Here is a 12,892-nt window from a genome sequence, read left to right on the forward strand (position 1 = left end):
TCTTTAGTTGACTCATGATGATTTAATTAACATGGCCACCACAAAGTCAAAAATTGACAAAATTATACAATGTGCTTTAATTCTCCTTCTCTGACAACTGAACACACATTTAGGAATTAGAAACCTATCATCATCTCATTCTTCTTAAAACTAACATCTACAGAGAGAATCAGGCAAATGATGATAATGACTACATATTTACTCTAAAGACTTCTGGCTGTGTGTTTAGAGCAGACCTCTGGCAAAAGCGCAAAAACTATCTATCAGTGTTATACACCGGAGGCTTTTACCAAGGTAGTTGTCATCTTCTGGTTTCCCTGAGTAGCTGTGCTGCCGAATATCGATGTTTGTTGCTCCTTTGGGAATCTTTACTACGACATTGTAACCTGCAATGCAATTATTCACAAATTAATTGCAGACAAAAATACAGCATAAGTTTAACTAGTTTTATTCACAAAAACCTAGAGTGCACCAGCAACTACTGCTGCTTAATACCCTCATGTTTTTAGGAAGGAAATATGAGTATTTTTATGCATATTAAATTTCCTTTTTTTTTTAATCAGTTGAACTGAAATTTATTTTCATAACTCGAGACAGTTAAAAATAATTCCTGTGTTCAGCAAAGTGAATTCTGTTCTTTGACAATAACATGAGTTAAACCTATTCAGAAAAATCTCTTGAGAGCTAGCAGTACTCTAAGGAGCAGTCCAGTATCTCATGTGGGACTCAGGAAACATGGTGTCTGCTCACAGTTTAACCACAAAACTTTCTGAATGATATCTGAATAAATCACTTAAACTCAGGTACCTCCATTCCCTGTCTGTACAATTGGGTTAGTTTTTCTCTGCCTTACAAGAGACATGACAACACTCTAAAAAGCAAGTCATAAATAGTCAAATAGTGCAGTGCTGCAGTAGATGTAGGTGTATTGGGTAAACAGGCCATGCCAGATCCACGTTCTCCTACACAAAGTGTTACCCTAGTGTGTGCCCTCTAAAATATAAATGCTTCGATAATGAGCGATTGTTTCCTATAATACCTCCAATGAGAATTATGGCCTAGAGGTATCAAAATAGATGCACAAAGATCTATGTATTAGAACTGTTGATCTGTACATCCATATAAGCTTAACAAAAAAAAAAAAAAGTTGTTTCTCACAGATACTGATTATAAATTCAAAAGGATCCCAATGTCTAAGAACAACTGAATATGGCAAACACAGGAAACAATAACAAACACAAACATGCAATCTGAAACATTAATCTTTGCTAACTTTGCCACTTGTTTTGCTGTGTTTTAAAGACTCGACTGAATTTAACTTTAGTTAGTTGACTCATATGTGGGATGCAAATTAAATGGCAATATCCTCTTTCAACTTCTTAATTCGCTAATTTCCCAGTGCTTTTAATCTAATAAAACTATGTCATGCATTTAAAATGAACATTTCATCTAATCACAGGTCCACCACGGTTACCAGCTGGGGGCAGCACTGCAATTGCAAATCGCCATGCCGCTTGCTCTGAATAAATGTTTGGTAATCTTTCAAAATTACTGGGAAGAAAACCAAAACACACTAAAAAGCTCCTCACCACACACACTGAAAACCTTGCGGTAATAGGAAGACAGAAGAAAAAATATGGGAGGAAACTATAAATAAAACTGCCTAACATATAGGACAGGACACCAGATCATGTACTAAGGCAGTGAGAAAGACAATTTTCCAGGAAATCATCACATACTCTAGTCTGATGCAGTAATAGACAACATAACAACTATGTGCACATAATGAGATGACCATTTCCTAAACTGGGAGATAAGCAAATTAGCGTTTCATTGTAATGAATGTCTTATGACTGTTTCACTGCTGTTTAAACACTTAATGACAACATCACAATCATCATCATAACTGTATGAATACGAGCCTGTACCACTGACTGCTTTTGTCTAATCCCAAATTCGGCCTCAGTAAAATGGCTTGTGACAGTACGGAACAGGACCATTTACAGTTAAAAGAAAAAGACCAGGTTCACAGACTGGCATTTTTACTGAGTGATGCCTAACTCAGGACTCTTCCTCAGACAGTGTTTTCAGTCATTAGCCTGGGGATGTCATAGGCCTCCCGTGAACAGAGTTTGGTGGCCGGCTAGCTACAACCTCTTGTTTGCAGTGCTGCACTCCTGCCTGAGCGCAGCTGAGTGATAATCCCTTATGTTATAGCTTACTAACCAGTAGTATAGTTCAGTGTGTTCTTTTATATAACTCCAAGATGCAAACAGAATGTAAATCATTCAACTGAGTATAAAAACCCCACCAAAATATTAAAACAAGTTTTTCCTGATCCTAAAAATAAAATAAATAATAAAAAAATCTTTTTTGATCTTTTTTGTCTTTTTCATACTGAATTTTGTTCTCAAGCCCTGTGCAAGACCAGCTAAGCCACAGAAATATCCAAATGAGTATTTTTAGCAAAAAAAAAAAAAGCCAAGATGGCAATATGTATAAAGGCAGAATCTTAGAGAACAAAACACAAAGCATATTGAATTACAGCGTAGTGAGAGTCCACAATAACTGAAGGACATCCAGCAGTGGCTCCATCCAGCAGTTGTTCAAGGAATGTACGGAAAGAACTCAGGACCCTCCATCCTTTCTATGGTAACAAGGTGGGAAATTTGTTTAATCATATTCTTCACAGTGAATTCAGTCATCTATCTTCCCAATATAAGTATGAACCCCTAACTGAGCTTTTTCCCTCAGAATACATAGTTCTACATTATGTCAATTAAAGTATATGGGAAAACAAATGAAGCAGTAGCTTTCAAATCAGACTACCTTATGTCATAGACTATAAAAAGGAAAAAAAGAGCTTCCATTATTCATAATTTACTATTTAATATAAAATGATAGGGATTCTTTTTTTTTTTTGAGAAGAATCATTTTGTTAAAAAAATACAGTAAACTAAACTTTTATTACTTTGTGGAATTAATTTCACTTCGGAGCAAATAAATCTGAGATGACACAAAGCTGATAAACAATAGAGTGTTAATGTCAACCATATTTGAATGAATGGCAGTTTCAGTATACTGCTTATTTGTATTAAATGTATTTGTGACATAATTCATGCGATACTTGTAAATGAAAAGATCTTTCATAGTGGTTGAAAACAAAAAGACTGACAGTCCTTTACTCAGAGTTATCAAAGTCATACGTTATTTTCCTTCAGAGTTTTGACCACACATTCAGAAATCCAGTCTCCAATAACAATAGTTGTTTGTGTCTTCTTCCAGCATCTCAGGACAAACACAAGAAAAGTTACATGTATTTGTACAGGAAGGATACTTATAGCCCACCCTTAAGCTTTTTGGTACATTTTGCATGGTACAAGCCCTCTGCCAGGAAAAAAAAATCCAACAGGATACTGGGCATACTTTCCTCTTTGACCAGCAATTCCTTTGTCCTGTGAAGATCCTATTTGGCAGCTCTCCAGGTGTCATTTTCACTTCGCCTGTGGTCTCTTTCAACCAATGAAGCCGCATCAAGAGGCCTTTTGGAATATGATATTAATCCAGAGACTTCTGTCCTTATGTTCTACACTCTAACTGTTGACCTGCACTGCTACATACATATGAAGGTCTCTCCATACTTCCCAGAATGGGAACTATCACTATATACAAGAACTATCGGTAGCTCTATTAGAGAAATTAAATCAAAGAAATATAAAGTACCAGAGTTTTCCAGAAGACTTTCTCATTCCTTACATGCCAATGAAGAGAAAAGAACATAAATGTTGCTGCCCATATTCTCTGGAAAGAAAAGGGTCACATTTCACAGGCTTTCACTATAGGGAAAAAGAAAGCTCACCAGCTGCTCACACCACAGCCCTCGTGATATCTCCTTACACAACCAAAAGGAGATACTTCCAGATAAGAGAGATCACAATGTGCACAGCAGGAAGCATTCTTCCTTTTAAAGTACTTCTGCCCTCATCATATCTTCTTTAATGTCTTTTGTTTTGACCTTACAGCAGATTGGTTTTTGCCCCTTGAATGGGTCAGTGTGTGACAGCGCTTCCTTTTGCATCTTTGAGAGGGCACGTGTGACTGACAATCAGAGATATTTTTTGTTGGCAGAGGCCCTAAAGAACATACACTGAAATTCCACTTCCTCAAACATACAATACAATCTCTAAGCCATACTGAAACGTACATTAAGATTAAAAAAAAGAAAAGCAAAACATACCATAACGAGCACTGTTGAAAGTACCTGCAAGAGTCTTACATGAAGAATTGTCACCACCACAGATTCCACATTTGTCTCTCCTTGCCTTGGAATTCAAAACATGATCACAGCCTGCTTGCTACAAAAAAATACAATCCCGTGTCATTCAGCCCAACATAAAACAATGAAAACATACAATGTAAACTTCCCACTCCCCTAAAACATTTTTATTCACTGCATATATCTAGTCTTCCTTGGCAATTCATGAAAAACCTTTTATGTTTTCGGGTGCTGTGATATACAGGCAAAACACAACAGTTGTGTTGTACTAAGAATGTATAATCCAAATACACTTAATATGCCAAGAACTGTACAAGAATACATAACAGCGTGCAAAGACTTTGTATAAAAATATCAACACAGAGTATAAACTTTAAGGTATATTTGCATTAAAAATTCTTTGAATCCTAAAATCAGTATGTATTTGTATATAGACATCAATTCTATTAGAGTCTGTCATTACTGCAAAACAAGAAAAGGAAAATATGTAGACTAGGATAGAAACACTTCATTTACATATCTTTACTTAATCTTCTCTTTTTTACATGGTCATAAACAGGACTTCCCCTTTCCTCTTGATATATACTCTAAAAAAGGTTACATTTTCTCCTCATCCTGAATTTAGCCAGTTTCACTGCAATCAGCAAAACTACCGTCCCTGGGGGTGTTCAAGGAAAGGTTGGACCTGGTGCTTAGGGACATGGTTTAGTGTGTGACATTGGTAGTTGGACCAGATGACCTTGAAGGTCTTTTCCAACCTTAATGATTCTATGATTCTACCTGGGATGGACAAAAAAAGTCTTGATTTTTTATAATATGCGTGTTCTAACAAAATCTTGTGGCACTTCTATTAACTGCTATTAAGCAAACAATGCTGAAATGATCCCCTTCAGGGGTCCATTCCACCTGATTTTGCAATGAAACCATAAATGTGTGATCTATCTACCCTCGGATTTTTTAGTTTTTCACTTCTTTGCTAGCAGAAATACGATGGCAATAAACAGACAGCATGCTTCTTTACTCCCTTTAACACCAATTTTGGATCAGCTTCTCTCAGCTCATGTGGACAATATTAACCCTCTCACACATCAGGCTTAATGAGGAAAGACTGTGGGTGTTCAGATTCAACTCTATGTTCTTCACTTAATTGCCTCCATTTCCAGATCTTAATTTGGTAGGGATTAAAATTAACTGAAGTAAATTCAAAACAGCTTGCTTTACATACTTTCAGTAATGGTTATTTGGATGTATATTTATTTAGTAATTATTTAACCATCTGTTAAAATTGATTTTAATAATTAGTAAGTTTAGATTTAAATACCCTGCATAAGCCTTGAACACAAAGGTCATTGGTTTCTGCTCCACAGGGAGTACCATCAGCAACTCTGTCCTTCAGCTGATAGTAGGAAGTTGTTCCAGAAACTCGGCAAAAAAGTTTACAGCGATCTTTCATAGAAACTGGAAAGAAAATCCAACAGGTTTCTTGACTGTTTTAGGACTTTAGTTAAAATAACATTCTTATTTTGTTAATTGAAAAAAAAAATATAATCACTTACTACCACTGTATTTTGGAAGCCAGCGAACAGCAGACGTAAGACCATTGATGTTAAAGTGTTTGCCATCAAATTCAGAGCACTGTTGCTCCCGGAAATCTTTTTTGCCCTTTGGACATGAATCAGTATTACATGATCGAAATTTCATCCTGCGGCCAACACAGTACTTTCCTCCGTTTCTTGGTCTAATAAAAACAGTTAAATGTAAAACAATCTCTCTCTGTTTCTAAAATTCCTGTTTTCCATGAAAAGTGGTTTGACCTACTGATCTAAAAGGGAACATGCAACATTCTGTCAGTCTGGTATTGACTTTCCCCCCCAAAACCCCTCATCTTCTATTGCACTGGGTATACATTTGTACCCATATGAAGAAAATAAAAAAGTCCACATAAAAGATTACTGCTGGGGGTGGTGGTAATCAAGTTATTGATGTTAATGTCTTAATATCTTAATTGTCTATTATATTAAATGCTTTATTATTTCTCTTATTATTATTTTGCCTGGTAAAAGGCAAATGAACTTCAATGCTTCCATTAACTTAGCCAGGATTACAACCCTGTTTTCACAGAAGCACCTCCCTCAGTAATTTTAAATTATTATGTTAAAAGAGTGACAAAGAAAGAAGATAAAATTAAGAACTGGTACACTCTTCTCTTTAGTCTTAATGTCAGTTTCAGTTTGAGGATCAAAAGACCTAAAAAGGGAGAATTGTGGACAACAGCCCATTTACTCTTAAGTCTAACATACAGTTCCTGACTTAAAACCCTGTTACACTTTACTTCAGTATTAGCAGATTCTTGTGGAGGAAAAGAAAATAAATTAAACAATGGCATATTGATATTACCAGATACTAAGACTGACATAGCCATATTTAATAGGAATCTAGTCCACTCATCAGAAAAAAAAATAAAATAATCTGGGGTGATTTGATTGAGGTTCATTTATCCTGCCGATAATATCAAGTTGACATGACTTCGTAAAAATAAAAACCATAACCATAGCTGCAGCTCTTGTTCTGTAGAAGTTAAGGGTAAAGTTCTCACTGACCTTTGTTACAGAGAATGAAACCCACATGGAATTATTCAGTCAGTGGAAGTTTCTTATTATAAAGGGAAGTTGTAAATGACCCTGCTGTAACCAGGGTTCCTTGTGAACATTACTGGTGGTGATGCTGTCAAAGAGCCTCAAATCTAAACAAATCAAGTGTTTCACTAAAAAGATTACCTAGCAATACATCTATTTTCATTTTGCAGCTTTCAGTCCATAAAAAGTATCAGAAAGTTTAAATAAACCCTCGACATTTAGAAAAAAAAAAAAAAAAAGACTTTAACAAAGTTAAGTCTTCAGATCTACCTATAAATGTGAATGATACATGTGAGACAAAAGAAATCTAAACACTCCCTGCATTTTGGAGTCTCTAGACTTATCCCTCTTTTCAAACATTGATGAAAAAAGCATTTGCTTATTGGAGCTTTGAACAAATTCATGCAACCATAATACCTTAATTTTGTTCTGAATGAATCCATTACGTTGTAATACCTTCATTACGCTCTAATGTAAAAGAACAGCAAAAAACATACTCCGGTCTATTACACAGCCTGGTGGTGCTCTTGATTCCACCTCCACAAGTTCTTGAACATGAGCTGTAAGGTCCCCATGGTCCCCATTCTCCATCTACAGGACGTGTCTCCATTTCTCTGCTCACACAAATTCCGTGGCGGCAGTGCTGCACAGTTGACAAACAAAGCAAAATTTGTAAGTCAAGCAAAAGGTTACTATATATGAAAGAAAATTTATCCCTATTCTTAACCTGGGTCTGGACATTTAGTCTCCAACTAGACTTTGTGCCACCGACCACCACTCTCTGGGCTTGGCCATTCAGCCAGTTATTTTACCTCATTGTCTGCCCACCCAGCCCATACATCTACAGATTGTTTATGAGGATCTTATGGGGGAGAGTGTCAAAGGCCTTAATGAAGTTCAGCTGGACAATATCCAGTGCTCTCCCCTCATCTACCAGTCCAGTTCCACTTGAACTCTGTCCTTCCTAACTTTATCCCTGAATGCTCAGACAACGTCTCTGTATTCCTCCCAGGTTACCTGTCCTTGCTCCCACCCTCTGTGCACTTCCTTTTTGTGTTTGAGTTTGGCCAGGATCTCCTTGTTCATCTATGCAAGCCCCCTGGCATTTCTGCATGACTTCCTATTCTTTAGGATGGACTTCTCTTCAGCTAGGAGAAGGTGATTCTTGAATATTAACCAGCTTTCTTGGGTTCCTCTTCCTTCTAGAGCCTTATCCCATGGTACTCCACCAAGCAGATCCTTGAAGAAGCCAAAGTCTGTTCTCCTGAAGTCTGTGGTTGTAAACTTGCTATTCAGCCTCCTCCCTGCCATCAGGATCCTGAACTCCACCATCTCAGGGTCACTGCAGCCACAGCTGCCTTTGACCTTCCCATTCCCAACAAACCCTTCACAGTTGATGAGCATGAGGTCCACCAGCACACCTCTCCTTACTGGCTTCTCTGTCACTTGGAGAAGGAAGTTACCATCAACGCATGCCAGAAACCTCCTGGATTGCTTATGCTGTGCTGTGTTGTCCCTCCAGCTATATCAGCTGAATATCAGCTGAAGCACCCCATGAGGACCAGGGCCTTACTCTCCAAACAGGAATTTGTTATAGAATCAGATTATCCGTTCTGAATAATGCCTGAACTCTTAATCTAATTTGGCAATAAAATTGGATTAAATTGCCAAATATTGCAAATAAATTGCCAGGTTGCATTGACTCTTGAGCATTGGCCATGTCTTTTAAGCCCTGAATGCCCTCCTCTAACTAAGAATGTTACCACTTAAGATGACTTCCAGCACAAAGCGAAAACAGAACAAAAGCTAGATCTATCTTGCTAAATTACTATTTAAATGATTCAGCAAACTGGCCAGATTACTCACTTAATGCTCAGACTAATGTTATAACTTAACTCCAAAAAGACACCATGCTTTCAGTGGGTATCTGCATATCACTGCAGTGCTTACTGCTACCTTTTATTACTTTTTTCTAGATGCCTTTAGGGTACCTCTATACCTCAACCTTCTAGTACCTTTAGGAGTTAAAGCAACTACTAACATAAAAGATACGGCTACACTATATGAAAGAGCAAGGTAAACATGAAGAAACATTAAGATCTTGCCTTTCCAATAATTGTCATTAACATCTTATGAAATAATTTTTCATATACAGGCTGAGGATTCCTATAGTCTGAGGATTCTAAGCCCCACTTCACAAAAGAAATACCCCATCCAAATACGTGACTAGGACCTAGAGTTTACATCCTTCTCCCATCCACAAAAACATTTACAATAACTTGAAGGGAGAGTTCAGAAAAAGACAGAGTTGTAAAACGAAATTTTATACCCACAACAGCATTATTTTGATCCATAAAAATGCAAAGCACATGTTCACATCTGGGATTTTAATAGCTTATTCAACAAACTTGTATCAGCTATTATTTTGCTACATTCCTACAGAAGCAACATGATGAAGTCACAGTAGAAAACTCAGGCACCAGACGCATTCCAGATGTTCCTCTTTGCCTCCTTGAATCATTGCTTCACTGAGAACGCTATGATACACAGAACTCTCATAAACTTAAATATAATCACTAGCATTTTTTTCCTACATTTGTTATGGCAAATATAATGCATGCATCATGTGAAATGGCTATCACTTGTAATTCCAAACATACTGATTACAGCAAGTGGCAACTCTGCTTTAGCTAGGGTCAAGAGTAGCTTTTCTGTCAAAAAGGCAGTAATTCTGACCCAAATCCACATGTAATTATTATATCTGCAGATAGGAGAGGGAGGGTTAATGGTTCAAGTTTGGGATCAATGAACCCACAGGTACCCATATTCATATTTCTTAATTGCCTGCTTACAATAAGTAGCTTGACGCATACTTATGGATTAAACTATGATAGGATAAACTGATTTCAGGTACTTCCAGGGTATCTCGTAGCTTGTTGTGCTTTCTAAGTTTCCAGGAAAGAAAGTTTAGGAAAAAAAAAAAAAAAAGGCGTTGTCAGGCTAGATCAACTTCGACTGAATCAAGAAGAGTGACAGATGGACATGGAACAGCACCAGAGCTCTTCAGAAATCAAGGACTTCATACAGAGCTTGGTATGATTCAACAGGAAAAGGACTCCAAGTTCACTCTTGCTGCCTGCATTCTCCAGAGCTACCGCCATGGCTTTTGAAGACCTTGGGGCAAAGATTGAAATGACAATCAGTGTGAGAGGACATAGCTTCATGAATCTGAGTCTTGTGTAGCCATGCAGAAAAGAAGGCTCGGAAAAAATAGTTCATCTGCTTTGAAACACCAACATGTTTCCAGAGATGTTGCTGGTAGCTGCTGGTGCTTCTAAAAGGAAAGAAGACGATTCAACAGAATAGAAAAGTATGAGGGGGACATGAAAACGACAGTGTTGCAGAAGTGGACATTATAGTTTGTATTTTGCTTTCCAAATATCCAGCTATAGTGTTCTGTTTAATTTTTTTGCTTAAAAAATATGATTTTTTCACTCCTGATATCCAGACAGAGCTCTGAGAATGACTAAGCCAGTGGATAGAACAGGAAGAGAAAGCTGTAGCGGGCTGAATGTGTGAAAGGAAAATAGGCATACCTGGTGGCACAAAACAGATAAACACTAAAGGCAATGCAGAAGCATAATATCTGTTCGCTATGCAGCATCTGGCCTATAGCAGAAGTCTGAATATAAGCACTCTTAAAGTAGACTCAAATTACATAGAAATGGGAAAAGAGTACGAACCTTAGAAGTTACACAGATTCAGCATGAATGAGCATGAGCAATGAGCAAGGATGAAAATAAGAACATCCTCTCAGACAAACAATTCTGTGATTCTGTGATATACTGAATTCATTGTGGGATCCAGTGAGCAGCCTACCTCAGACTAATCATACAGCATAGTTCTTAATACCAAAGATATTCCCATGGTAACTCTGATTACAGAGACAAGACAAAAAAGCACTAACCATATAATATTTTTCATATCATTGTGCCTCAATACACAATAAAAATAACATTTAACTAAAAACAAAATTTAAATAATAACTATATGTTAAGGTTATATATATTATTGCCTTTAGGAAGACAATCCAGGAAATGAATACCTTTGGATGTCTCTCACAAAAAAAACACCAGAAACATTTTCAAGCAATGACTACTGTATTCCCATGGTCTGCAGAAATTCACCACTGCAAAATTAGTAAATGTTCACATACAGCATGTCAAGATATATTTACACTTATTTTCTCTTTGAAATACCAATTAGGCCAAAGAATTTAAAGACTGCATCATCTGCTTCAGGGAAGTTCTGTGTGATGTTAGAAGACCTAGCAGAAGCTTAGACTTCTTATGGATCTCTGTGAAGTCAAAAAAGCAAACAAAAAGCACCTGAAGTGATGTAACACAACACGAGTATCAACGGAATGAAAAACCGTTCTCAGAGACGGCAGAATGGCTACATACAGGCTGCTGTCAAATCTAAGTAATGAGAATGTATAGAAAGAAGAGGAGGAGGAGAGAAATTTTCTACCTTTGGTAGAAGCCCAGCAAGTAAAAACAATTCATTTTTGCAGATAACTCTAGGATGAACAAAGTACAGTTTGATCAAATCGAATGAGTTTTACTAGACAGCAAATTGTAGTAAATGGTTTCTATTTTTGCAATATTAATTCTAGATAATTAATAATATTAAAACTATAGAATTAATACAGGAATCTCTCAAATTCCCAAGAAAATATTTTATTTATTCTCTACTAAGACCCTGAAGTAAGTTAGGCTGAGTTTTCCCTTTAGTCGCACAAGAAAATCTTATCTATACCTATTACCGATACTACATAAATTAAGAAGTCACTGAGCTCTACAGATGAGTGTACGTACTAAAAAAATCTCTTTCAAAAAGCTTGCATGCTGACAGGTTGCATATGACAAAAAGATATTCCACTGAGCTCAGAAAGAGCAGTTTGCTCATTCTCTTGAGAGTCTCTGATAATATTAAATTTATACCTTCTTATATTTTGGGAAAGTACAGACATAAAGTACAGACTGTTATAGAGCACTCCATAAAGCAAGATCCACTAATCAGACACACAAATTGAAGAAAAACAAAAGATTACTGTGAAAGTGAACTCATGTGTCAAATCTAAGCTTAAAATGCAAATAAAATAAACTGCAAATAAAATAAACTGCAAATGCCTTAAATAGATCTTTTTGTATTTATCACAGCAAAAATGCTACAAGCACCAAATATAAATGTATTCAGCATGCTCACAAATACTAGTTACAATTACTAGTCACCATGCCTTAATCTCACTAAAATCAAAAGAAACTCACCCACTGAGCTTGAAAAGAACTGTCCCTTAGATAGAAACAGATGACAATTTGTCAGATTAATTGCTGCTCTTTCTTACATCTTTCAGAGGTAATGACTGTAATTAGTTCTTCACTTCCTAGAGAAAACTGTTTGGTTTCACTGCAGTAATTGCATAAAATAGGTTTTTGTATTCTTACATAAAAGAAGCGCTTTGATGTTGGCAAATTAGAGTCAATTGAATTAAATGTTACGTACGAAGTTTATATAAATTATGAACTTCCTTTCTGATCAATCACAGATTGAAAAATGGATTTAATGTTATATATCATATCATCAGACATAAACAAGCAGAGCTTCCATTGCAACCTTCAAATAACTTTTCCTAATTTTACAAGAGAGAAGAGATTTCTGAGACAGTTTACCCACTAAATTGTTAACCATTAGGACAGTATTTTCAAATTTCTCACTTCTTATGTCTTATCAAATACAGAAAAAAAAATAAAAAAGCAATCTTTAAAGATTAAAAGTTATCGGGGAAAATTTAGTAATAACTGAGTTAAATATAGCTTATTACACATAGAAATTAGACCAGAATTTTAAAAAACATATTTGAATGTATAAAATTATTAAAAGATAAAAATTAACATTGCTCCCACAGCCCCTGAAGCTG

General features: G+C 36.3%; 1 protein-coding gene across 5 annotated transcripts in view; it reads right to left on the reverse strand.

The window, feature by feature from the left end:
- Positions 1-12,892, reverse strand: part of ADAMTS20 (ADAM metallopeptidase with thrombospondin type 1 motif 20) — a 97,737-nt gene that overhangs the window by 47,844 nt on the left and 37,001 nt on the right. For 4 of the 5 annotated variants that reach the window (XM_080576671.1, XM_080576670.1, XM_080576668.1 and 1 more), the window contains 5 exons: positions 7,410-7,555; positions 5,833-6,014; positions 5,598-5,734; positions 4,238-4,355; positions 291-386 (listed from right to left, as the gene is read on the reverse strand). In XM_080576671.1, coding sequence (XP_080432797.1) covers positions 291-386; positions 4,238-4,355; positions 5,598-5,734; positions 5,833-6,014; positions 7,410-7,555 — 679 coding nt within the window. The remainder of the gene's footprint in view (positions 1-290; positions 387-4,237; positions 4,356-5,597; positions 5,735-5,832; positions 6,015-7,409; positions 7,556-12,892) is intronic. The other variant, XM_080576669.1, reaches the window with a different exon arrangement.

This window comes from Anser brachyrhynchus (genome assembly GCF_964034855.1).
Source record: "Anser brachyrhynchus genome assembly, chromosome: 1".
Lineage (NCBI taxonomy): Eukaryota > Metazoa > Chordata > Aves > Anseriformes > Anatidae > Anser > Anser brachyrhynchus.